The sequence below is a fragment of the Lampetra fluviatilis genome, chromosome 38 (assembly GCF_964198595.1).
Source record: "Lampetra fluviatilis chromosome 38, kcLamFluv1.1, whole genome shotgun sequence".
NCBI classification, from domain to species: domain Eukaryota; kingdom Metazoa; phylum Chordata; class Hyperoartia; order Petromyzontiformes; family Petromyzontidae; genus Lampetra; species Lampetra fluviatilis.
Window position 1 is genome coordinate 3,075,475 of NC_136312.1, and position 26,276 is coordinate 3,101,750.

Here is a 26,276-nt window from a genome sequence, read left to right on the forward strand (position 1 = left end):
CACGCGGCATTGGCCGTGAGTTTGCCAGGGAACAACAAATGCCTTTGGGGGCCGTCCATAAATGACGTCACTCGATTTTGGACGTTTTTTACCCCCCCTAATCGTCACATGGCGTCACAAAAAGTCAGACCCCTCCTCAAATATGACGTCACAAAGCTCTGCCCCCCCCCCCCAAAACAATATAAAACATGCTTCAAATCGCTTTAAACTATTGTCATTGTAGTGCGTATTTAATGTGCCGCTGCACTCTGATGTTGTAGGAGAAAACATTTATTAAAAAGTCTATTTCATTAAGTAGAACGTGTTGCCTATATTTATTTAAAGTTGCGCAGTTTGATGTGACGTCATATTTCTCACCCCCCCCCCCTCGTCACACATCGTCACAAATGTCTGACCCCCCCCCCCCCTAGGTGCGTGACGTCATTTATGGACGGCTCCTAAATGGAACTGATTTAAGAGATGTGCCCCCGCTGCTTCCACATCAAAAAGCGCAACTTTAAATAAATATAGACAACACGTTCTACTTAATTAAATATACTTTTAATAAATGTTCTCGCCTACAACATCAGAGTGCAGCGCCACATTAAATACGCACTACAATGACAATCGTTTAAAGCGATTTGAAGCATGTTTTATTTTCAAAATGGAAATATGGTTTTGGGGGGGGGCAGAGCTTGGTGACGTCATATTTGAGGGGGGGGTCTGACTTTTTGTGACACCGTGTGACGAGAGGGGGGGGTCAAAAATCGTCCAGAATCGCGTGACGTCATTTATGGACGGCCCCTAGGTCGACTCGGCCTCAAATGAGTACCTGGCGCGAATCTGTAAACATCGCCACTGGGGAGACAAAGGCGGCCGGGCGTGGTGCTGGCCACCCACCCCATCGCGTGCCGTGCCGGCCTTCACAGGTGCTGCTCGCTAGCAGCACTTGCCCCAGCAGGCTATCAAGGCTACACGGGGGCCCTTTGTCTTTGTGAAGGCGACCGATTGCGCAATCGCGCCCGGGCGCGAACGTTCAGCTCACCGCGTGCAGATTCGACAACATTCTCACGCGTGACCGTACAAATATTCACATTTCTGAGCCAAAAAATAATAATTTGCAGTGCAAATATTCGCATCCCCGTTAACATTCAACATGAACATTGTGTTAAAATTTTATACGTAAAAATATATATATTTTTAACAAAGATATTAAAGATAAACCTCTGTGCTGGCATCAGGGCGCCGCGTGGCGAATGTGCAGATCGCAGAAGCGCGGTTGGTGGTCGTCGCAAGATGGCGGGCGAGCCCGTGTATTGCGTTTGCCGCCTCCCTTACGATGTCACTCGCTTCATGATCGAGTGCGACGTCTGCAAGGACTGGTTTCACGGCAGGTGAGGAACGCCGCGCAGCACCGAGCCGCGCTGTTAGCGATGCTCCGCGCCCCCCTCCGCCGTCCTCAACGCGCTCCGCGAACGCACGGCCGCGCTGTGGCCTGGTCGATTTTTCGTAATCAATGGAGCCTGCGGCTCGCCTGGGCGCGGTGGCGTTTTCGCGCGGGGAGGCGCTCGGCCCGCGTCGCTCGCTGCGGCGCAGAGGCCGAGCACGCGTGGGTTGCGGCCGAGACGAGGGCAGGGCGAGGCCGCGAGGCGCCGCCGTCACGACCGGGCTGCGCGTTTTCGGTGCGGACGCGCGGGCGTCAATAAAGTAGCCGTCGTGCAGCCTGGGCCTGCGCCAGGCGAGCCCCGTGCGCAGTTGGCGCGCCGCTGAGGCGGCGAGTTACAAACAAAATCGCGGCTCCCAATGCCTCTGGAGTCGGCGGCGAGGTGGCCACGGCCTGGCGCGATTCGTCGTGGTCTGCACGGGCCAGCCCGAGGCTCGCGCGGAGAGGTAAGGAGGGAACTCGGGGTAGGCCCGTAGCTCGGGCAGTGCTCGCGTTGGGCCGCGCTGCCTCAGCTCTGCGGGTTGAGCTCCGCTTGTTGCTTTCACCGAGTCTACCTCGCGTGTTCTCTCAACGATGGGGGGCACTTTTGGAAGAGAAAAGATCATTCGGGCTAAACACGAAACCTTTGGCACTAAGAACAGTGCGAGTACAACGAAACACTCCACGAGTTGCATGCAGCCGCAACGGGGTCTTGCGCACTGCTCGGCTGTTGAGTCACTTTCACTACTTTTGCGCAATTTTACGAGTCGCTTTTCAAGTCGGTAGTAACAACGGGCTTGTAAACCATGTATCTTAAGGCAAATGTTAGGGGTGCGTGTTATTATCCAGGATCTTTGTGTGGTCACAATTGTACTACTTTGATACCGGGCCCAAGGTTTGGTGCGGCCCACTTTCCTAAGCGTCTTTAAATCCGGCGAATATGGGAATCGTGACAGCGTGCCTCGGGAATGGTTAGAATCTCAAGGACGATGCCAGGAGGGTCCTGCATCATTGGATTGTTTGGCCAATTCCACGGTGAAGTGAATGTGGAGTTAAGCACCATTCTTCATATGAGTGTCGATAGACTTTGTTTTAATGTTGAATGTAATTGCACCTGCCATAGGAATCGCCCGCTATACCTTGTAAAATAGATCCTGCTTGGTATATGGAAACGTTTGGGGTTTATAATGTTATTTGTTTATGTTTCGTCACATCTTGATATATTTAGTACCCCGCTATGTTGTGATGGCGGTGGCGTATTGATGGTGCACTGCCCTATGAACCTATGAGTTCGATTCCCCGCCACCGCTAACATCCGTTGCGAGTGATATCTGGACCGGCTCTTGGCATTCCCTTCAACCAGCGTGGTGAAATACTGTACATGGTCAAACGGTACAGTGTGAGCAGGCCTTTGTCCACCAGTACATTTGTAAATTGTTGTAGATTTTATGTGGGAATTATTTCCTGTTCAATGGTTATCGCTGACTGCAATACTTGTTATTGCATTTCACGATATATATATCATTTTTTATCTTTTATATATGTACATCTCTTTATATTATGGCAACTAATGGACTTTACAAATATGTGTGCTGGGGTGGCCTATATATGTGTGTGTGTGATCATTGCACTTGTAGGATTTAAACGTTTACTCATATCCACCCCAACTCTGTTACGTGCTGTGGTGGCAGGTTTTTCCCACAAACACTTCGTATGGGAGTATGATGCAGTTGTCAAACTTTTGCGTGTTGAGCAATATCTGTAGTAGTAAAGTCAGACTGCAGTTGTTGTTTACAAAGACAATTGGACAGTACTTGTCTTACTGGTGACCTTAAGCCAATAATTAAAATCGCATACTGTATATCCAAGGCAGGGTGTAGTATCATGGGAAAGCTACTTCTGACTTATCACCAAGTGGAACTTGTATTATGGACACCCAAGAAGACATGTTGGTCTGAGTCCCACCTAACTGGTGTACAAACTGTTGTACCGCCATCAAGTCTTGCGTTAACAGTACTATGACTGGCTCCTTCCTGAGAATATGAAATTTTAATCGTGAGTCATGGTTGTCAACATTTGTAAATTGAGCAGGTAAAGACTTAAACCAATTTTTCCCCTGATAGTCTATACAACTAAATGTGAAATATTTGCCTCTTGTGTCCACAGCTGTGTTGATGTTGAGGAGAGTGCAGCAGCCAGCATTGACCTGTATCACTGCCCCAACTGCGTGAAGCATCATGGGCCCTCTGTCAGTAAGTATCTCATTTACCTCCCATTTGTGCCTATGGTGACGCGTTGTCTCACTCATCATAACTTTCTCTCCCCTGATTAAAACCTACAGTACTTGTAAAGCCCAATCATACTTTTTTTTACTTCCAAGTTACCCTATCTTGCCATTAAATCCCAGATGTCCTGCACATGCACTTGTACTAACTGGTACATTTTAGTTTGTTCAAATCCAACTGTCAGACCAGTGACATCACCCCTGCATCATCTACATTTCCAAGTCTATTTGATGAAGATGGCTTACCACAATGATAACCCTGGATTTTATGCTATCTACCATACCTAGGGATTGCATAGATGGGAATGCATAGGTGAGCTTGACATTGAACAGTAGATTGAACAATGCTTCAGTTCCAGTCGATTGTGAATACATGGTATTACGTATGCATGTTATACTCACGTGTTACCTTGTACGCTCATGGACCAATCATGACAAAACACATCAGACAGGACTGATGAGGGTGAGGGGCAGGGGAAAGGGGAGATTGAGACTAGGCAGTCATACATTACAAGACAGCGTCGGTTACCTGTGAAAATGCTGGAGCGTAAATCTCCGATGAGCACTGTTGGCTACGTACGGTGCGAAAGAAGTTCAACATGCTTGCATACAAATTGGAATGTGTCTTGGATTTTCTTCACTGCTTGCAATTGCTGCTTATAAGAGTTTGTAGAAGCTCCTTACCCCCGTGCAGTGCGCAGGCGGAGGAACCAGAGCTCAAAGCAGCAGGAGGCAGGAGTGGTGCTTGACAAGGTTTCGGGAACGGCTGGGGGGAAAGGCGTTACTGGAGGGGGCACCATGTTGGCAGGGGGGGGCTTGGGTGGGAGCAAACCCGTGCAAACTGGCTCCTCCATCTTCATCAAGGAGCTGCGCAGTCGCATGTTTCCCAGGTGAGCTGTTGCTGCTGCAGTTACTCATGCTGCTGAAGCTGCTGTTATTGCTGCTGATGTTTCTCCTGCTGCTTACGTTTCTGATGCAAATTCTGCTGCTGCTCTGGTGGTTGCTGTTGCTCTGAGGGATGTGGCTGCTGCCATGACTGCTTATGGCTGCTGTTGCTAGTTGTGGTGGAAAATGCTGTTGTTGCTTTGGGGGTTGCTACTGGTGCTGCGGCTATAGCTGCTGCTGTCTGAACCCCACCATACTCATTTCTGCATGCTGACATAATAAGGTCCTCACTCGCAGCACTTGCCCCTGTACTTTGTCAGGATTTAAGGCTCATCTAGGAACTTTTGTCTTTGTGTCCGCACCCTGGCGGCGTTGTGCATCAACAGCGCGGACGATGTTCTGCTGAAGCCGCACGGCAGTCAGCTGACACTGCAGTACCTGGAGCAGGCCGGCTTTGAGACGCCCATCCTCGTCGCCAAGAAGGATGGTCTGGGCATGATGGTGCCACCCACCTCCTTCACAGTGAGCGACGTGGAGCAATACGTGGGTACGTGCTTCTCTGCGTGCATCCCTGCCAAGCCACTCTGGGGGTGGTGGGGTGGGCTACGGTTCAGAGGAGGGAGTGTAGTAAGCAAGTTGTTGACTTATTAGCACAGATTGTGGAGTGCTTTCCCATCGTGTGTGTGGGGTGGTTTACTTCAGTCACTCTTCTTCTTGCTGGTTTTTAGAGGACTCGTAAGCAGAACAAGAGGAGTTAAAACCCTGATCTACTCTACCCATAGGCTCTTGAAAGCATTGGAGGATCAAGGAATTCAATACACTTCACTTAAAATGGGACCATGTACAGAAATAACATTATTTCATCAAATTTAGTAATTGCTTTCGTTGTTGCGTGACGGATTCCACAATATTCCATCGTAACGGGAAATGTTCCTGTCTCGCACACTGCAGGCAGTGAACGCCTCATCGATGTGATCGACGTGCCCCGCCAAGCGAGCGTGAAGATGACGCTGGGCGAGTTTGTGCAGTACTACAACAGCCCCAATCATGGCCAGGTGATGAACGTCATCAGCCTGGAGTTCTCCAACACCCGGTGAGCACACAAAGGAGGCAAAGCCTGTGGTGGTGTGGAATACCCGTCTTGTTATTTGTGTTGACCCAAGGGTCGTTTGTCTAACTACTCCGTTTCACAATTGTGTGTCCGCAAGGTGGCTGATTTCAGATTGACTGCAGTGCCTTCAAGAGGCGTGTTAGCTGAGTTAGCTTGAGGATCACTGTTACGTTGTTTTTATAGCTTTATTTTGGTGATTTCGAAAACGTTTTGGATTAGCTATATTTGTTTGATGTACAGAGTTAGGCTGATAACTTTAATCTAAATTGTGTTATGGTTGTTATTGTTTGACTTGCATCCCACTGGGATTTTTGCACACAGCATTGATATACGGTGCTTTTTCAGGAAGACTTTGCTGTTTTTTCCTGGATTTTTCTGTTGCGCGTAGTCACTTGAGGATGTTTCTTGTTCATGTTTTTGTTTTTTGCGGTTGCACCCGATTCAATAGCCGAATGGCTCACAGGGCTATACCTAATAAATGAACTGAACAAGGCGGGTACCGTCCACGCGTAGAATGTCCTTACCGTTCCTATTGCTGTTAGGGACTGTGTTAATGATGTCATGTTCAGGCTCGGGCTACGATTTATTTTTTAATAATCTGATAATTCCGGGTGATGGGCACAATTCAGTTTTTACTCCACCTTGACAAATATTTTCATCATAAGACTAAAATGTGGATTCCACCCTTTTCACCAAAGATTTCCAGCTGCCGTGATTGCTTCGGTTGTGTGGTATTTTAAGTGCGGTGAACTCCCGTTTATGTTTTCTTTTAAACGAGAAATTGGTATGACAACCGCACACTGGAGAAGACTGTGCCCTGCCATGTGGAATTTGTTCTGAGGGCCATGCCCGTTGCGCTTGGTGCAGCTTGTCCGTGCTTGTGGAGCCACCCGAGGTGGTGCGGAACCTGTCGTGGGTGGAGAACTACTGGCCCCTGGACTCGCAGTTCCCCACCCCGCACGTGGATAAGTACTGCCTGATGGGCGTCAAGGACAGCTACACCGACTTCCACATCGACTTTGGCGGCACCTCCGTGTGGTACCACGTACTCAAGGTCAGTCGGCTCGCCTGCTTGTCATTCACGCCGGCTGTCTAATGTGCAATTTAATGCAGGTTAAAAGTGGTTACAGAGACTCTTACTAAGTAGTGATGTTCATAGGCTGCCCGAGCCACAGGACTGGGGAGGGGGGTGATAGTTGACACAGCATGTGGTTCCACCATGGGTAGTGTAATGACCACCACTTGTGGTACAGCAGCGGCTATGTTGTGGAGAGGCTGGCCTCACCGCGAATGTTTGGGATTTCTGCAGCTTGCTGAGGGCTGCCAAATTCCCCCTGCCTCTGTTCACCTATGAGTATGAATGGGTACACCACAGTCAGTTCCCAGTTTGTGAGTGGTGGGGTAAACTGGTTACCCCCAGGTCTTCCAAGACATCTGTCCAGCACTTAAGTAGGGCAAATACCCTCTACAGCAGTGGTATTCACTTTCGCCAATAAGACATCATTGTGAGGGCCACCACACTGCTTGAAAAAAGGGGTGTTTTCACATTTGTGTATTGTCGGGGCCCGCACGTCAGGGACTGCACTAAAGGCCACCAGGGGCCGCCACTCGTCTCTGGGCCTTGCAATGAAGAACACTGCTCTAGAGAGGCTTTGTACAGCTCCCTCTAGTGGAGGCCCTTTCACCAGCATGTGTGTATGTTGAACTTTTTTCGCACTGTACAAAGCCAACTGATAATTGGAGGTGCATTTTTCAAGGCTGCATCTGTACCATATTTAACTTGAACCTACATTTACAGCTTTAAGTTATTCTATAATTGTTGTAAGTACACATTGTGGACTCACGAGGCCGGGACCACAATCGCCGCTGTTAACGTACATGTACTTATATTGCTTCAAACTAAAAGCAGAATGCCGTGTCTACGCTGCCAGGGCGAGAAGATCTTCTATCTGATCAAGCCAACCAACGCCAACCTGGCCCTGTACGAGCGCTGGAGCCTCTCTTCCAACCAGAACGAGATGTTCTTCGGGGACCAGGTGGACAAGTGCTACCGCTGCACGGTGAAGCAGGGCCAGACGCTGCTCATCCCCACAGGTGAGACCGTGGTCAGGTGAGGCTGCTCTGCTGCAGCTCGTGCAGTGCGCACCACCTGCTGCCCTTGGCCACGTTGGAGTGAACCTGGCAAGTTGTGGTTGCGGTGGCGCACACACCTGTGCTTTTGTGACAAACGGTGGATTGCGTATATTTGTGAAACTCAAATTCTGTGGTCTGTGTCAGGGGACCTTGAGCTGACACTACAGAGAGTGGGTTCGAGGAACCATCTGTGAACCTTGAAGTGGTATCTCTTTTTAAGTGTGAGGTTTCTCCAGATGTTGCAATTTCTTCTTGCATGCCAAACACTCCTAAAAATTGAATTGGTTGAAATGTCAATGAAGGACCCTCCTAAAAGTCTTGTGACCCTGTGTGGCTTTTCTGAATAAGTTAATTGCATTGTAATGAAACAGTAATGGAATTAATAAAAAGTAAATTGTCTCCATCTAAGAGATTAATATGTTGGCACACGTATACAATGGAAATCCCGAGGACATGCAGTTAGGCATACATGCCAGCGTATAGGTTAAAATGTTGTTATCAAACTCGTCTATGACCTAATTACCTGGAATGCGGCAGATCCTGTGGTATATCCAAGGTTCAGCAGTGTTGAGCCTGGATAACACTTGGCTAGGAGACCACTATAGACAAAAGACAGCTGTCATAGGCGTTGTGGGCTGTAGAGGGTAGTGTAGCAAAATCGCTTGCTTTGCACTCTCCACTGTCACCAACCCGCATTTACCAGCATGGTAAATTATGGCCATAACACCCCAAATGTCTCACAAGGCCCTCATCCTGTAGTGGATGGACAAAATAGGCTTGTACACGAATATTTTGTTGGAATGACACTTGAAGAAATGTTTTATTACCGGACTTTAGGAACCCTGAGCTTGCGTGCGTCATTTCGAGTTCACGATATATAGTGGTGAGTTGCAAGTTCTTTGTTGTAGGGAGACGGAGATAGACGCTGCGTGTGGAATTCCCTGTGTCCTATTCAGGCTGGATCCACGGCGTGCTCACCCCCGTCGACTGCATCGCCTTTGGTGGAAACTTCCTTCACAACCTCAACATCGGCATGCAGCTGAGGTGAGCTGCGAACATCGCCGCCCATGGGACTTGCAGAGCTGCCACTGTTGAGGATCCCGGATTCAAATTTTGGTTCAGTCACCCCGTCCCCCATTCAACTGGGTTTTCAAGTTTAGCAAGTTAATGGTATGGGCCCAGTAAAACCATGATATAACGTGTGTTTTTTGCACTAAATTCAACATTTTCCAGCTCCAGCATTGCACGTGTTGGTTGCATTGCCTTGCAACGCACTCTATCTGTAGGTAATATAAGAATGTCCACCACTCATTAGAACGAGTCAGATAAAGACATCATATGATGGTGAGAAACATTGGACTTGTGTCGCATAGTTTTTCAGAGGTATTAATGTGAAAATAAAAGTACGTCTCTGCTTTTAACGTGAGTTGCAGTAATTAGTTTACAATTAAGTTGAGTATTCATTGAAGATGGATTAACTGGAGTAGCAAGTGGTGATTAAGTTCCTACATTTGCAGGGAAACATTGGACATGAAATACATGAATACATGTATTCATTATGTCTTGGTGAGTCCCCCTCTTGTCATATGAAACATTGGTGTAAACAATGATTATTATTGATGGATTGAGCATTTATGACAAACCCAGAAGTGGATGTTCTTAAAGTGCTCAAAATGAAATGATGGCAAATTTGTACTAAATCTCCCTCAAAGGTTGCATTTTTTTATGAATGCTAACGGTCCGAATTAATGCAAAAACAAGTAAACCCGTAAAAACAAAGTTTTTCACTATAAATCCTTTATATGCGTGGCATCGGGGCGGCTAGAGTCCTCTCGTCCTCTAGCTTGAGATGGCTGCCACCTATGGGTCAGGTGATTGTCTGGCAGCATTAAACAATTGGTAATTAAATATTTTAAAAAATTTCCCTAAACAGTGTAAAATTTTGGAATTTTTTTTTTCACGAAAATGCATTGTCACGCACAATGAGTCTGTGTGCAAAATGTCAGCTCGATTGGATCACGGGAAGTGGGTTAAAAAACGACTGAAAGATTTGCATGGTCCTAAGCAAGCAAGCGAACTTAATATAAAGGATTTAAAAACTAATGAAACCGTGCAGACACCGTACATGAATTGGTATAAACAAAGAAATTGTGAGGACTCGTCAACTCGCGCAGGGTTGATGGTCTACGCCTCCAGTGGACGTTTCGCAGAGCGTGATTGTGCAGTGCACGGTCATTGTGCAGGGTGTCCGAAATGGAAAAGCGCCTCAAGACGGCTGACCTCTTCTCCTTCCCCAACTTCGAGACGCTGCTGTGGTACACCGGCCGGAGCCTCCTTGAGACCTTCCGTGGTAAGCGTGTGTGTGTGGGTGCATGTGCTTGGGTGTGTGCGCGCGTGTATGGGTACGTGTCCGAGAGCTCTCCAAATTGTGCTTTATTGTGCCGAGCCATGGGTTGCACCCCAATCACACACTCGGTATCATCGGTTATAGAGATGCCGCTATTGGAACAGCTCGCCCTGGGATAGTGGTGGTACTGTTGACTTCCCCTTGAAGTGGTCTTGGAGAACTAAGGATTGAGCTGATTTTATTACTGAGTTTTGCATCTTCAACTTTGATATTGTAATGTGCTCAATATAAAATAGTTTCCCAGCAAGTAAATCACCAATCATTACTTCCTTATAATCACCTATTACCTCCGAATTGTTTTTATCAGTTGTGTCCATCAGGTCAAGAACATCATTCATTACCCTTAGAGTTGGCAGAGCATAACGTCATGTCATGTCAGGAAACGACTCCAGAAGATGACACTACAGAACTAGAACCACATCAATAGCCTCTCGCGACATGAGGTATGCACTAACAGTTCAAGAAACCACTTGTTGTGCTGCCAGTGGGTTTGGGAGTCAAACCAACACTTCTTCAAAACTGGTGGATTTCAGGAGTGTGCGGCCACACAACTGCAACAGAACTTAGTGGTCATGATTAAGTTCACGTTCATCAGGGTGCATGGTTCACCTCCAAACAGTGCCCAAAGCTGATTGCAGCCTTGATTGTAGCGAGCTGCCCATGTGACCCCGTGTGCCCCCCACCCCCATTGTGTCCCTCTGTGCCCCCCCTGTGCCCCCATCACGACTTAATTTGCAGAGCTGCGAGCACGCGGGAACCAGCCGCCCGCCTACCTGACGCAAGGAGCCAAGGCCCTCAACTCCACCCTTCGCTCGTGGATGCGCAAGGAGGTTCGATGTCCGCTCTCGTCCTACATTGGCCATTATCTCTCGTACACACACACACATCGCCTTGAGCAGAGAATGCAGGTGCTATGTTATACAAATGGTATGTGAATCCAAAATGGGCTGGACAAAGTTGTGGAAGTTGGGGAGACCAGACTCATAAGGAGTGTATGAGAGATGACACACAAAGTTGGGAGAGAATAGGCAAAGGATCATATTGAGCAGGGTCGGTGTGGGGAAAACGATAAAAAAAGAAGCCAGTGACTTGGGAGATGGGTTGGATCAAGCACGGAGAGTGGATGACATATCAGATATATGATCTCAAGAGCAAACTGATGAAGTATGGTTCTACAGGAAGGTTTATGGTGGCAGTCATTGGGTGACAACCATAACCCATTTGATCAGCACGTTTTCAGCAAACATCCAACATTTTCACGCATTGGATGTGTTAGCTTTAAAATCTTTCACATGTAATATTGTTTATTATGCAATTTCATTAATGACCTTTTTCTGATAGTGTTGAATGCTACTGGAAGTCATGGTTTTACTTTGTTGTGACTGCAGGTGCTGGGGGACCATGAGCCAGATATCCCAGATGACATCAACTATGGGCAGCTCACCAAGGATCTGGCGAAGGAGATCCGCATTGCGGAGGTGCGTGTGGCCCAGAAGCCTCATCCCTCTCGACTGCCTTAGTTTGGCTCAAAGTGCATTGATCTGTTTCCATTCAATCTTCATCAAGTGCACAAGCTCCTTACGGCCAGTGGTGTTGGTTGCAATATTCTGCACAGTTAAAGCCGCGAGGTCATCGCAGCCAGCGCTGCTTAAGCTGCCGCACATTGACATCACTCCCTTCAGATAGATCCCAGTCTTTGCACAGTTGATATCACTCCCTCAAGGTCTGCTTGTACGATCTCCTACCATCCGGCTTTAGGTCTTCCCCTTGGTTACCAACAACATCTTGATGGCACGCCAATGTTTGGCTTGGTAACATGTCCTGCTCCGTCCTGCACACATGCTCCTTTCGTCGCAACCTAATTCTGGTAACATCCACAATGTTACCGTCATGTGCTGTCCAAAGCTTCTAAGTTGCATAACTAATGCCAGAAGCTTTTTAAAATGTTTGTATCCTGAAGTTCTCCTTGCTGACCAGTACAGCAAGAAACATTACTTCTTCCTCAAGCTCTCGGCCTTTCACCTTTCTGCTCTTTCAAAGTGGTTGATGAAGTCTTTGAAAACGAAATGTTTAATTTGAGGCGGTATAAGAATGCAAAAAAATTGATAAATTCATTGTACATCTCTATCTGATCTGCTTAAAATCTGCAGTGTTTGAAAGGCACGTGCGTGGCTCATGATGATGGCAACCATATTGACTAGGGATCGAATCACATAGCTCGGTGTAAAAAAAAGTATTTGTCTAATTTGTTCTCTGTCATTTGTGCTGGTTGTATTGCCAGTACTTTATCAACTGTAGTCTTAATTTGCTTGTCATTCGTTCCGACCATTAGTCTAAATGAATCAATGCTTGCCAGATACAATTGTAATCTATTAGTCTGCAAAGTCAGCCTGGCATATCTCACCACCACCACCTCCTCACAGAATCCCCCAAGTGGCGGTGGTGGCGGTGTGACGGGGGCAGCGGTGGGAGTGGGGGGCGGCCGCCGCGGGGTTACACGCACCACCTGGGGCGGGGCCGAGCCGCTGCTGCTGGAGCCTGGCCCTCGTGCCGTGCGGCTCGTCCCTGGTCACACGGCGCTGTCGGACAGTGAGGGGGAGCCGGGCGAGGTGATCATTGGCGTGCGCCACAAGCCTCCGCGCGCCCTCGGCTCCGACGCCGGCCCCGGCCCCATCGCGGGCCCCGGCACCGCCAAGGGCAAGCGCTCGAAGAAAGGCAAAGGTCGCGCAGCGAAGGCCAACATGGGGCTCGACACTATGGAGATTCACACGGTGGAGGCGCTGCACAAGATGGGCACGACTAAGAAGGGCGCGGTGCGTGGAGATGCACACCACGGAGTGCGTGTGTGTCTGTGATTATGGGTGACGTCTGTGGGTGTGCGTGCGTGTATGGGTGTGGATATGGCAACAGTGGCGCAGTGGTTAGTGCACTGCACTACGAACACCGGCGACCCGAGTTCAATTTCCGCTCTTGGCCAACCAGTGACGATTGTCTGAACTGTTCTTGTGCCTCCGCTAGGTCATCTCAGCCTCAAATGAGTACCTCGTTTGTGATGTGTAAACATCGTCACTGGGGAGACAGGCGGTCAGGTGTTGTGTTGGCCCCACCCAATTGTGCGCCGTGCTGGCCTTCATTGGTGTTCGCTAACAGAGATATGGGGATCTTTGTCTTTGGTGTCCAACATCGGCATGACCAACAATGAGGTAGTTGACGGAGACTATCACGTGATTGGTGTGTGGTGGTGATAATAGTGGATGGGCATGACCAAGAGTGAATGAGGTAACGGAGAATGATTTTGTGGGTGGAAGTGATGGTGATTGTTGTGCTTCAGTGCTGATAATGCAGATTAAGCTGCCGCTGGTCGTAGTGACCGGTGCTGCTAATGCTTGTGATGATGGTAATGCTGATAGTGCTATGAATACTGAGGGTGCTGGCGGTGATGGTCGGTGTGTTGCCCATTCAGAAGGCGGCGACTCGTTCACCGCAGAAGGGCAGGCTGGGCAAGGGTGTGCCGATAGTGCCCACTGGCGCAGATGTGAAGACCCTGGACAGCGAGAACGTTCGTCTCGTGCTGTCCAACGGCAAGGTGCTGAGGTGGGTGTGAGCCACAGAGCTTGGCGATGAGACCACATGGGGCAGCGCTTTCACAACTGTAAGAACGAGGTTTAGGTTAAAGTATGGAAGAGTAGAGGTCAATTTTATTTGAGGGATGAGTAATGTAATTGTTACTGCATGGGTCAGAGAGTTGGACTTTGAACAAAGAAACGAGAAAACAAACCTCTGGCCTGAGAATGCAGTTGCACATAGAGTGTGTGAGGAATGCCGTAGTCGGACATGGTTACTTGTGTGCGTGGCTGGAGAGCTTAGTGAATGTAAATCAGGAAGAGGAGGACGTGGTTGCTGGGACAGACGGAGGGTGGAGGAAGGCAAGTTATGGAGACAAGCATTATCTGTGGGCCAAAGCATAAATCGGTACCACCTAAAGTAGCTTTAGTCATACCGATTTATTTACATGACGAATAAAAGAGAATGGTTGATAACCCACTAGTTTCAAATTGTTTTCACGTAACTAATCTAATTGGCCACATAGCGAAATTAAAACCGCTGTACTCGTTGCAAGTTTAAATTATTGTTATATAATTCCAAACCCCCCCCTCCCCCGCTTTGCTCTCCGCACCTGTTTGGTTCATAGTGATGACATAATCTTACTCTAAGACCGGAAATAGGTGGATTGCTTCACTATTTTGGAAAATCGCCCGATGTAATTGCCAGCGAAACATCGTACTCAAATTGTAAATGTTGTGGGTTTACTCTCCAACGCACCAGTGGACTGAAGTCGTAACTAATTGGCACGTTTTGTTTCCGTGACAAACCTTACTGACTGTCGGGTGGTGGAGGGTTACGACACATTTATACTTACGTGATCTAACCCAAAAACCTTTATGAATATTTTTTATTATTGCTCATTTGAGCACCAAACATGACAGTGTAATTTAATCCAGTCGTATTGCTGCGGGGTGACCTCACAGCAGACATCTTATTTGCTTACAATATTTTGACAATTCTCAGTTTGTATATTTGTCTGGGATGAGTGGGTGCATAGGTTTTATGTGTATATAAATGCAATTGTGTGATTTTTTTTTTTTACCTGTAAATTTTGATATTCATTTTCACGATACATCTTTGCATCCCAAGTCATTTCAGGACTTTTTGGTTTTGATTCATTGTGTTCAGCATCTGACATTTTTCCCATATTTTGTAACAGCAAAAAGAAGACCAAAAAAAAGCTTGGCAGTCCATTTAAACATCAGTAAGTAGTGTGTGTGCATGTGCATATGTGTGTGTTATTGTATAATCTAATAGCATAATAGCGATCCTACTCTTGGCTGTGATACTAATAATTGCGCCCTGCACATTATCAGTGACATTTGAACATCTGAATCTGACCAGAGCCTTCCTTAGGTTAACTCGGCATCATATTAGCGATGCATATTGGTCAAGAACATTGGCACTGTGGTGATTAAGTAGGCCTTGCATGGCGCTGGCCATATCACCACTGCCCCCTTGCGCCGGGCTTGTCTTCATAGGCGCTTGCTCACAGAATTTTCCCCCATTATTTAAATTGTGTGTGCGGTGGTGGATGCGTAAATTTTAGTGCAGTAGCATTATGCTGTAGGAATAAAAAGCATTCTAAAATGAGTCGGTTCACGTGTTCTGTGTTTTGAGAAGTGCCAGTATAGCACACCGTTGGATATCGGCACATTTCAATCACCGGGCATATTTATGTTTTGTAAAATTAGATATTTATCCAATGTTTGTATACGTTGCAGACAACATGCCTTGCACACTTGTACTTTTATTACTCGCTGTGTGAAAGTGTATCATTTTGACCACTTTTGCTGAAGTAGTGTACAAACGCATTTCCATCGTAAAGGTATATGCGAGCATGGGAGTGCATGCATACATACATTCACTCAATATTGATATATTGCAACTACAGGGTTCCGTCTATCGCTGCAGTTAGCCTGTGCATTAACATCCCAAACAGGAACCAAGAAAGGACAGCTACCTTAATTAGTCCCAAAAATTTGGCAATTCAATGGTTATTGGCCTTTGGATGAAACTGCGCTCTATCCATCCCCCATGGCATATCTAACCCACCACCTCTTCCTCGCTCCCACAGCGCCAAGGATCTGAAGCAGGTGGAGGTGGGGAAGTTTGAGCCGATGTTTGGCGTGGGAGGAGGCGCAGCGGGAGGCGTTGTAGTGGCCGCTCCCGTGGGGGCCACAGTTGTGGTGGGGGCCACTGGGGCGGCCGCAGGTCTCAAGAAAGAGGCAAAGACTGCGAGGGATGCCTACGACTACGACTCGGACGAGGACCGCATGGCGATCGATGAGACGCCCATCAAGAAGGGCCGCAAGGAGGCGTGGAAGCACACAGGCAAAGGTAGCCGCATGCCACTACCTTAATAATACAAATACCCCCCCAGTGACGCTGTTCACAGTGCGAGGCCTTCCCCTTTGAGAAACGCCCAACTTGTGGAACTAAGCTTTCTCCTACACCCGCACTCTGTCTTCACGCTGACACAGCAGGTGGCATCACTCACATACTCCCGTCTCCAACTTTCGGAGGTCTTTGAATGTTACTGTAGACGTTTTTTTTTAAAAGTCATTTTGGTCTCGGCAGACTGCTGAATTCAAAATAATAAGAACAACTGTTTATATATTAGTTATTCACAAATATCAGCTGTCTCCAAATTCTCTTTTGCATTTTTTGTTGCAGAGCGGCCAGTTAAAGTGGAGGTGAAGAAAAGCTGGGCTGTGCCTGCATCCGCTGTAAAGAAGGAAACCAAGGCCAGCCCAGTGCGTGCAGAGCTCACGCACAGAGACACACTCAGCTACATGCACACACATTATTCAACAAAGATTTCCTGTATGGCCATATAGACCTTGAGGGCAAGTGCTGTTAGGGAGCACCTATTAAGGTCAGCAAACCTACAGGAGGCTAGTGTTGCCAGAACCGTGGCCTGCCACCTTTGTCTCCCGGTAGTTGATGTATATACACTGCACCAGGCACTCGCGAAGGCTGAGTGATACAAAGTCAAAGATCTTCCGTATTGCCTTAACATATTCTTGGGGGCAGTGCTGTTAGTGAGCACCTATGAAGGCCAACATGGCACACGAGGAGGTAGGTGGCTAGCACCATGCCTGGACACGCACACTCGGTTGTTCACTCGCTCGTGATCGTAATATCTCGGCACACTTTCCTCCTGGTTCCACTCTTGCATGTTCAACCGCTTTCTCCTCTGCATCCTCTCCCATACACCTCATCTCCCAATTCCACTTCGTCCAAATACTGCTGCCAAACTTTTCACTCGCATCTGCACCCCAGGTGGACTCGAGTCTAACGCTAACCGTGCCGCGTGCAGGTGGTGGAACCCGGCTCCGAGGACGAGGATTCCCTGCAGATTGACGTCGGGGGCGCGGGCGGAGTGGCGGAGGGGGCCGTGCCCCGTGGCGTCGGAGGCTCCATCCTCGACCTGCTCAAGGCCAGCCGGCAGGTTGGCAACGACGGGTCAGTGGACGGGCCCGTGATGACGTTTGGTCACGTGGGGCATGCGCTTGGCAATCGTTCACTTTCTGATCGCTACTCGCCCAGACACAGAAGCTACTCGCTCGGCAAGCGTTAGCTTGCTGCTTGCAGACGAAGGTGATCGCTTAATCGCAGAAGCACTCGCTCACCTCTCGCTGAGCACTCGATGCTCATGCATCCAGCATTCACCCAGCCACTCACTCACTCATCCGCTCACTCAGTCTCTGGCTAAATTATTCTCTTAACCACTCATTAGTACAATCACTTCAACTGCCAAAATGGATTCAACTGCCGAGTACCTTTCCAATAAGTCATTCGGCATGCATTTAAATACTCAACCACTGTTACACTCATCCAGTACTCGCACCACCGCTCGCCACTCAGGCAATGGGCTTCCTTACATTGTATCCCAACTGACCACCTGCAGGTGCAGTCATTTTTTCCACAAATGGAAAATAAAGGAATTGCTCAAACACGATTGCAGCGCACGGCAACAAAGAGTGAAACGAGCCGTGAACTCGTAGCTACGGCGGCGAGCGTCTCGGGCGGTGTGGGTGGCCCACACTCGTTGTCTTGAGGAGTCACTCCTTCACTTCTCCTTTGCTCGTTCGAGCCCCCCCCCCCCCCCCGTGCCCGCTCACCCCGATTCCTATGTGCCACCTGCTTCCCCCGTCTCCCATGCGCCCCCCAGTGAGCCGCCGGCGTCTCCAAGCACGCGCGAGGCTATCCAGGGCATGCTCTCGATGGCGGGCTCAGCCACGCGGCTCGGCTGGCCCGTAACCGGCTCCCAGGTGGGCGGGCGAAGGCACGCGGCGGCGGCCATGGCCGCGGCTGCTGCCGCCGCGGCCGCGGCCGCTGGGACGACAACGGCGGCGGGCGACGCCAAGAGAGGGACCCAGCGGCGCAGGCCCGAGGCGCGGCCCGGCCGCTCGACGAGCGAGGGGGATGGGGATTCTGAGGACGACGACCTGGACCCGTGCTTCAAGGACTCGGAGTACGGTGCGAAGCTCACGCCACGGCCGCCTTGCCGTGCCTGTGGAGGGGGCTGCCTGAGCCGTTGTCGTGGGGCCTGCAGGAGAAAATGCTGCCACGCTGATGGGGACACACGGCAGCTGCGTGTTAAACGAAACACCTAGAGTTGGTGGAAAAGCACGTGCATCAAGGATTCCACAGGATCGAGACAGCTCTGGGTGGCACTCGCCCCCAGGGTTGCTGTGGAGGCTTTGAAGGGTGCTGAATCCAAATATGAAGTCGGATATAAAATAGCGCTAATTTTCAGAATCTTTTTAAATCGTTTGCATGCCAATGCTGACAGAAAGTGAGTTAAGTCTACCAGTGAATATACTTTCGTCAAATAAATATAAGTTTGCTAACATATCTCTTTATTAGTTGGGTTTTGGGTTGAAAAACCTCTATACCATAACAGGTAAAACAGGTGCATCGGTGCCGTTATTTATAAACACAATGTGTGTGGGGGGGGGGGAGTAATGGTGCAGTGGTCTGCTTACCATGGCAATCCCAATGAGCTGGTTTTGAATTTTAACCACGACTAACATTAATTAAAGGCAGCTGAGCATGTTGCTGGCTGCACCAACCCGTCGTGGTGTGCTTAATAGGCACTCGCTAACAGGCCTCGCAGTCACTAAAGCTCAATGTGTGCGGTGGTGTGTCTCGTGTTCCAGTCTACCCTTCCTTGGAGTCGGACGACGAGGAGCCGGTCTTCAAGTCCCGCACCAAGAAAAAGAAGGGCGTGGGAGATGCACCCTGGAACCCTGGAGGTACTGAGCCTCTCGTCGCACCGACACCACCAGTGCCAATAACACAAACGCGCCTCTTTTGGAGAAGTACCCAGGTCGTGATTGTCCAGGGATATCTGATACAGGCTTCAAGCTTCGTTAACGAGGAATCAATACTGAAATGTCTGGTCAAGCGTGTTGGTCGTGGTTGTGACAGCACGGCCGTAACTCGCGTACACTTGAATGCGATGCTAGTGAGGTGATGCTACTGAAGCATTTTCTCCAACGAAACGCTTGTAAGTGACTTACAGATATTTTGGTTTATCAGTATTAGACTTCAAACTCAGCCTAGGTACGGCCACTTTCTCCAAAATTAGAACTGTTATACTTCTAAATTATGTCTTTAGATTAATGTGGCTGTAATAGCTGCTGTTTTCATTCCCATACTCCCTCGTGGGAGACAAGAGTGGAACTAATTTTATTGACCCTGGAGGGATGATTGGGTGAGTCGACTTTTGACCGTTAATTGAACTTTCGACCTTTCATCTTGTACTCTAATCACAGCACCACTGGACCAGATTGGGTTAGGCTATGTGTTGATTGGATGGAGAATTGGCACTGAGAGTGATGGAGGCAAAAAAACATTCGTTAAGGTCAGTGTCAGGAAGACGTCAGATTCACTGAACGTGAAGTTCAATTTCAGAGATAGTTGGAATTCCCGGTGTGGTGTGTGTACTTGAAGGGCCATCTTGTGTGCCATGCTGGCCTTAAGAGGCGCTTGCTAACAGCCCTTCCTTGTCTCTTGTACCACAGCCAAAGTGGTGCCTACAGTGCCACGTCCCGAGCGGCCGGTGAGAGAGGGTACGCGCGTCCCCTCCATCGAGACCGGCCTCGCTGCTGCCGCCGCTAAACTCTCACAGCAGGTAGGCACAGCACCCGCTGTTAGACACAATACACACAGCACCATCTGTCGCCATTCACACAGCACCAGCTCACACACACCATACACAAACCACCCCACCCTCCCCGTCACTAAGGTGGTGTGATGCTCTTCCACATTACATGGGCTCCATACAACAGGACACAACTGGGCAAGTGCACCCCTGCTTTTGAAATGCAACGCTCAACCGCCGTGTGTTGCTGCTGTGCTCGTGCGTGCAGGAACAGCACAAGCCGGCCAAGCGGAAGTACCTGCGCAAGCGCGCCGCCACCGTGCCGGGGGCGGGCGGCGTGGGAGAGGTGGACCCCCTCGCCGCAGATGACGCCGCCGTCTCCGCCGCCATCTCCGCGACCGCTGAGGGCAGCGACCCTCCTGGGGAGGAACCCCCCAAAGAACCCCAGGGCTCCCCGGACAATCGCTCACAGGTACCGCGCCGCCGAACAAGGGGTGGGGGGGGGGTAGCCGTCATGTGACTCCAGTCGTGCTTTAGCAACAGCGTGTTGCTGCTCGACACTGACCGATGCAGAAGGGCTCGCTGCTGTAGACGTTGGTGTAATCGGACTCACTGCTGGAGACGTTGGTGTAATCGGACTCGCTGCTGTAGACGTTGGTGTAATCGGACTCGCTGCTGGAGACCGACTCTCACAAGCTGACGCTGCAGACGAACTCACTGACTCTTTTAGACTGATTGCTGTAGACTCACTACTGTTTAACACGTAGGCTTTCGCAACTAATATCATCCATAATAGAGGTGTTTTGGTTTAGATCGCGTGAATATATAAATGTGTCGTTAAAACCGGCCACCACTTGACACAGCCAACGAGTAAGGGTTGTCACTAAAACAGAAAATACCAATTCTTCGCTAGTACAGCACACCGGTGTGTTGGAGAGCCAAGCCACAACATTTACAATCTCGTGGACTCACTACTGTAGAATCACTTCTGTAGAATCACTTCTCTGACTACTGCATACAGACTCTTCTATAGACTGACACTTCCTGCGGAGTTCTCGAGAATGACCAACTAGTTTAGATTGGCTGCCGTGGATCAATCCACCACCTAGGACCACCTGTTTGTAGTGTTAACACTGTTGGCGCGACTGAAGAGTCTGATAGACCGGCTCCTCTAAGATGACCGTTGTAGGCCACTAGACGGCTGTAAAAGCGGCGTGCGTGCGTGCGGTGTCGTGATGGCGGCAGGAGTTCTTCACGGGGAGCCTCGCCGACCACGAGTACACGTCGGCCGGGGGCGGCACCTTCGGCCTGGCGCGGGGAGCCACGCCCATGGCTCCCGGCGTGTTCCTGTCATCACGGAGACCCAGCGCCCCCGTGCCCAGCACCCCCACCACCAACCTGGGCTCCCCCAAAGGTACGGCAGCACCCCGGTGCCCCTTCCCCCCCGCTGCTTGTTCTGTGCATTCACAGTCCGTGTTGCAGATGACATGACCCAGCAGTAGTGCGCTCGCTGCTTGTTGCAGTGATTCGCGGGTCAATTCCGGCAGGCCGTCCTGGTTATTATTGCGGGTGTATGAACAATGAATATGTGCCGTCTGCTTCACAGTTAAAGATCCACATAATTTGAAATAAGTAGGCCATTGGCTGATTTATTCATAATATATGTTGTGTAGTCCATTTTCTGATTCATTGATACTGTAGGCTAAGTAGGCCATCGACTGATTTATTGATAGTATCAGATGTGAATTATGCAGGATAATTACGTAAGAACTAGTAATTATTTGGTGCTACTAGAGGCCTTTTAAATGATGAACAGGGTAATTGTCACAGTAGCTAAAATTGTGGGGTATTTGCCCATGGCCAAAAACAATTCGAGGGCAGCGCGTGCATCACAGCAAGTCAGGGTATTTATTCTCTTTAGGACGAGGGGTGGAGCTGACTGCTTTGCCGTGTCTGCTCATGTGGTTCTTTTCCAGCGGGGAAGAGGCCTCGGAAGGGTCTGGCCACTGCCAAGCAGAGGCTGGGGAAGATCCTGAAGATTCAGAAGAACGGCCGCTTCTTATTGTGAGCGCTTAAATTGGGGGGGGGTCGTGTGTTTGTGTCGACAGAGAGATCTTGACGTGCTCGGAGTTCCTTCAATGCACGCTCCGGCTAGCCAATACTACCACCGTGGCCTACAGACAGTGTTGGGAGGATGTATTTTGAAAATAAATCCATCTTGATTACTTCTTATTTCACATTTTGAACTAGTTATGTATTTATTTAATTGTTACAGCTCTGTATTCCGTTTGATTACTTTTATGATCTGCATTGTCAAATTCAAAGGGTATCTCGCTGCTCTAAGGAGCAATAGGGCAGCACTAATAAGGAACTGTTGATGTCCCTGCGGCTGGTGTTGGGAATTCTACATTCCTGAAGAAGTGCCAGTGTCTATAAATCGTCGAACGTTTACTTACCTGCAAATTGGTGCTAATTTTATGAGAAGAAATAAATGCTTACAAGCGAAGTCAACCCTCCCATTCATTAACTTATTTAACCAGGAGATAAAATGATCTCGTTTAGATGCATGAAACAACATTTCCTCTTTTGCCAGGGTGTGCACTTTTAACTCACAAGCGAATGACATTGAGTTGAGCACTTTGATTTAGCTTTCATTCGAACGATTTAACCTCAGAATTAATAGAATCGTTCAAATAATATTGTTGATGTCCTGACATTAGCATAAGCTGCCAGTGAGATTATTTTACCCTTTGATTTTTTGACATGTTTATAATTTAGGATGCAATCGTAATAGTAATTCTTTGGAATGTGCTAAGTGTAATTTAATTGTACACTAAAAATGGAGTAATATGTCACGAACGGTCACCTGTGTTTAGTGATCTAAGCGCAGTGATGCGTTACCCCCCCCCAGCACTGCCTACAAAAGCCACACACGGACACAGCTTCGCACACGCAACAAACAGCAGCAACGCTTGTATGTAGCACTCTGGAGGGTCCGAGTACGTCATACGTCACAAGTATTTCAATGATGGTGCAATTTTTTCATTTTCTTTTTCTCTCAGTGTTAGCGAGCAAGCCACAATGGTCGCAGTAGATGCAGCCCACTGCCAACGCATGCACTACAGGTGTTGCGTTAAAGTCTTGGTCAAAGTTCGTAGCTTAAATTCCGATTCTCGTTAAGGCCACATTTTGCCAGTCAATTTGGCATGATCAGGACACAAATGATTTCCTTTGGCATTGTTAGTTAAGCACAAAAAGCACCTCCGCTGTCGTGATTAAACCTGATCCCGTAGTTTTGTTGCAAAGTCAATGGCTGTCCTGCAAGGTCTGGTCCGAGTCTCGGCATGGTCGCCACCATCTGGCTGTAGGTCTCCTACTTTGTCCGTGACCTCGGTGCTGCTCCAATGTCTGTCTCGGTGACCTGCCTCTTCCAGTCTGCATACATCTCCGTCCATCGCTGCCTTGCTCAAACAAGCAATGTGGCAGTGCTCATCTCCATTGGCAGCCCTGGTTGAAATTCCACATTGCCATGGTAGAGGCCAGTGACAAACACTGGTGACTTCCTACAAAATGGTTCGTACTTCCCACTCGCAGTTGGAAGGTCACGAGTTGAAATGTTAATCGGGGGTCAACTCGTCCTATCATCTCTCCAGGGCCGATAAAATTATAACTTTTTTGTGGGAATTCCACAGAAGTCACCATCTTACAAATTCGGCATTTGATTGGTGGTGGATATGGGATGTTTTTGGTCTGTGCACCGACCAAACAATCGTTTGAATAAACAAGAAACTTTGTCAGATGTTCAATCCTACACAATACTGTTTACTTCCACAAGCGAGCTCGATTGTGTTTGTTATTTCAGCCCCCTCACACTTGTTTGGTGTTATTGCTGCAGCCGGATCTTGTCATGGGGTCGAGTGAGAGTGATGGGCGATATCTGTAACGTCAATGATGGGTCACTGTAATACGCCTCATGCATGTGAATGTGAAGGATATCGCGAAAGAAATACACGTGTTTGACGATTGCCTGTGTCATTCATTGAAACGAATAGCAATGAATGTGTAATGCATTTCAATCGCTATTTGTTTCAATGGGAAAAATAATAAAATCACTATATCCTTCAGAAAGGTATTGCCCATTGGTGGTAAGATGTTGTTGACTAAAGTGAGAAATGCCATGTGATATAGGCAATAGCAAGTCAATAGGTACCCAGAAACACCAGGACGTGCTAATGGTAATACTATTATTGCCGTGTACTGGCCATTATCACCAGTCGTTTAATTGGCATTTTTGGACATCATCACACGTGTGCCCTGTCGCAACACAGTATAAGTTACATAGAGATTCAGTGAAGGTGTGTGTGTGTATAATCCTTTGAGGCGGTGGTTCAATTGTCACTGAGAAGAAGCTAACCTGTGACCACGTGACCAACAATGTGCTTTTATATTGGGAAATCCGCAGTCTGTGAGACAGTCTGGCCAAGCAGTTTTGAAAGAAATAATTATGAGAATAGTTTAAAACTATAGGAAATCTTAAACGTTTGTTTTGTTGTAGATTTTTTTGTATTTATTTATGAAGTTTTTTTCTAATCACAATACTGCAGTGTATTATCATTTGTAACATTTTAGGGTGACATGTTGCAAGCATTTTTTATTTACTTTAACATTTAGAGGCAAGACTTATTTTACTAAATATGCTCTCAGTTTCGAAATGTTGTAAGCTTTTTTGAGATATTATTTCCTATTTTAATTTAAGTGTGCATAAGTTCTGTAAAAAAAATGTATATTACCTCTTACACACTAGTTTATAATAAATATTAAGCCCGAAATTAAAGCACTGCAGATTTAGTGAGTTCAACTTTTTAAAATGTTCTACTTACCCTGCGTTATAACACGTGGCCCAATGAAGTGTAGGTCGTCATAAGCGAAGGGTGGGTTCGATCAACTGTTAGGCCCTGGTAAATTGTGCTAAAGTCACCCCACAAGCTCGACCCCATGAAAAATGTGACGACTAATTTTATCTGGGTCAAACGTGAAAAAATGAAGCATTTCCCTGCTGAAATATAATGCGTGGCAGTGCGCAACCATCCTCTCCATGACACATCCTCCCGTGAGGAAGGAGTTTTGGCCGAGTTGACCCCCATCCTGGATATTCGAACGTTCGTCCGTCCCACCGAGTTGGGTGATCTAATCAGAGCCACTGGGCCCATATAAGAATATTCCATTGAGATCGCGTAAGATCACCGAATACCACTGAGCAGCTGACGTGAGCACCTAGTGTGTACGAGGTATTGGTGAACACTTGTACTGTATATTATTGTGTTCTTATCTGCACAGCGGCACCGACTTTGGCAGTTGTGCGATCTGCCATCAGCCCACCTCGGCCTTCCCAGTTGCTCCAGAGGAAGTTGAGCGCAGTGCTCATGTGATGAGAGTGAATTTGAGAAAAGTTGCAGCTTTGTTTTATCGCAACATCACTTAGAATGTGTATGCTACTCCACTGTGTGTCAATTTGTAAAACGCAGGTTTTAATTGAGACTGGAACCGATGATACCCAATGAACAAGCAATATATATAAAAATTGGTGCGTTGAGCCTGAAGTTAAAATGAAGACGTAGGAATCATTACCCGAACCCAGGTGGATCGCGGGAGAGCTGTTTGTGCAGATAAAAGCAGCTTTGCTGAGATGACTTTTAATTTGTCGCTTTGTATCCTCCAACTAACTGAGGTGGATACTGTTCTTACTGTATGTGGTACGCAATTCATTTGACCGCTCAGACTCGTGAGTTACCGGTAATAGGTTTATGTTTTAGACATTAAACTAGAGTGTAAAAAAAGAATATATATTTTTTTGCAGCCAACAATATTCTCACTAAGTTCGAGTTAAGACTTCTTTTGTGTACATTTACAAACTCTGCAGACTGTCTATTCGACGGCGTAACGAGAAGCATTATTTTATACGGAACACAATTGTAACCGGCCCAACATGTTTTTTTAAAACACTGAAAGTTTTGAGAATAGTTCTGTTGTATTTTGTAAGCAGCTTTTTGTAGGTTGTTACCAGAGTTTTGAAATCTGTTTTTTTAAAATGACACTTAACGATAGTAACCCGCATTTAAAGGCCGTGATGAAAACCTTTTTGTACTTTGTAATGTAATCATTTCCCATGTGTTCATTGCGTGCGGTTGTCACTTGTACAGACGTGTTTGTGTATGGGTTTGAAAGTGATGTCTCATTCAAGGTTATTTGCCTTCATAGACACCACATGTATCATCCAGAAGTGCTTGGAACTAATGGTTTAATTTGTCCATTAAATTTTCTGGTTATTGCTAT

At 47.9% G+C, this 26,276-nt stretch overlaps 1 protein-coding gene across 6 annotated transcripts; it reads left to right on the plus strand.

The window, feature by feature from the left end:
- Nucleotides 1-1,227: 1,227 nt before the first annotated feature.
- PHF8 (PHD finger protein 8) lies at nucleotides 1,228-26,276 on the plus strand. Of its 6 annotated transcripts, none has more exons than XM_078874030.1 (23): nucleotides 1,228-1,373; nucleotides 3,569-3,654; nucleotides 4,360-4,576; nucleotides 4,958-5,118; nucleotides 5,523-5,664; nucleotides 6,550-6,736; nucleotides 7,614-7,776; nucleotides 8,772-8,859; nucleotides 10,041-10,165; nucleotides 10,961-11,052; nucleotides 11,611-11,700; nucleotides 12,646-13,035; nucleotides 13,689-13,816; nucleotides 14,988-15,032; nucleotides 15,906-16,168; nucleotides 16,505-16,584; nucleotides 17,151-17,296; nucleotides 18,006-18,313; nucleotides 18,997-19,092; nucleotides 19,864-19,973; nucleotides 20,212-20,415; nucleotides 21,189-21,357; nucleotides 21,920-26,276. In XM_078874030.1, exons 1-23 carry the CDS (start codon nucleotides 1,276-1,278, stop codon nucleotides 22,009-22,011), a joined length of 3,480 nt encoding a protein of 1,159 aa, XP_078730156.1. In that variant the 5' UTR covers nucleotides 1,228-1,275; the 3' UTR covers nucleotides 22,012-26,276. The 6 variants fall into 6 exon arrangements, with proteins under 6 accessions (XP_078730156.1, XP_078730157.1, XP_078730155.1 ...); XM_078874031.1 differs by having other exon boundaries at nucleotides 4,363-4,576; nucleotides 13,686-13,816; XM_078874029.1 differs by having other exon boundaries at nucleotides 1,229-1,373; nucleotides 13,686-13,816.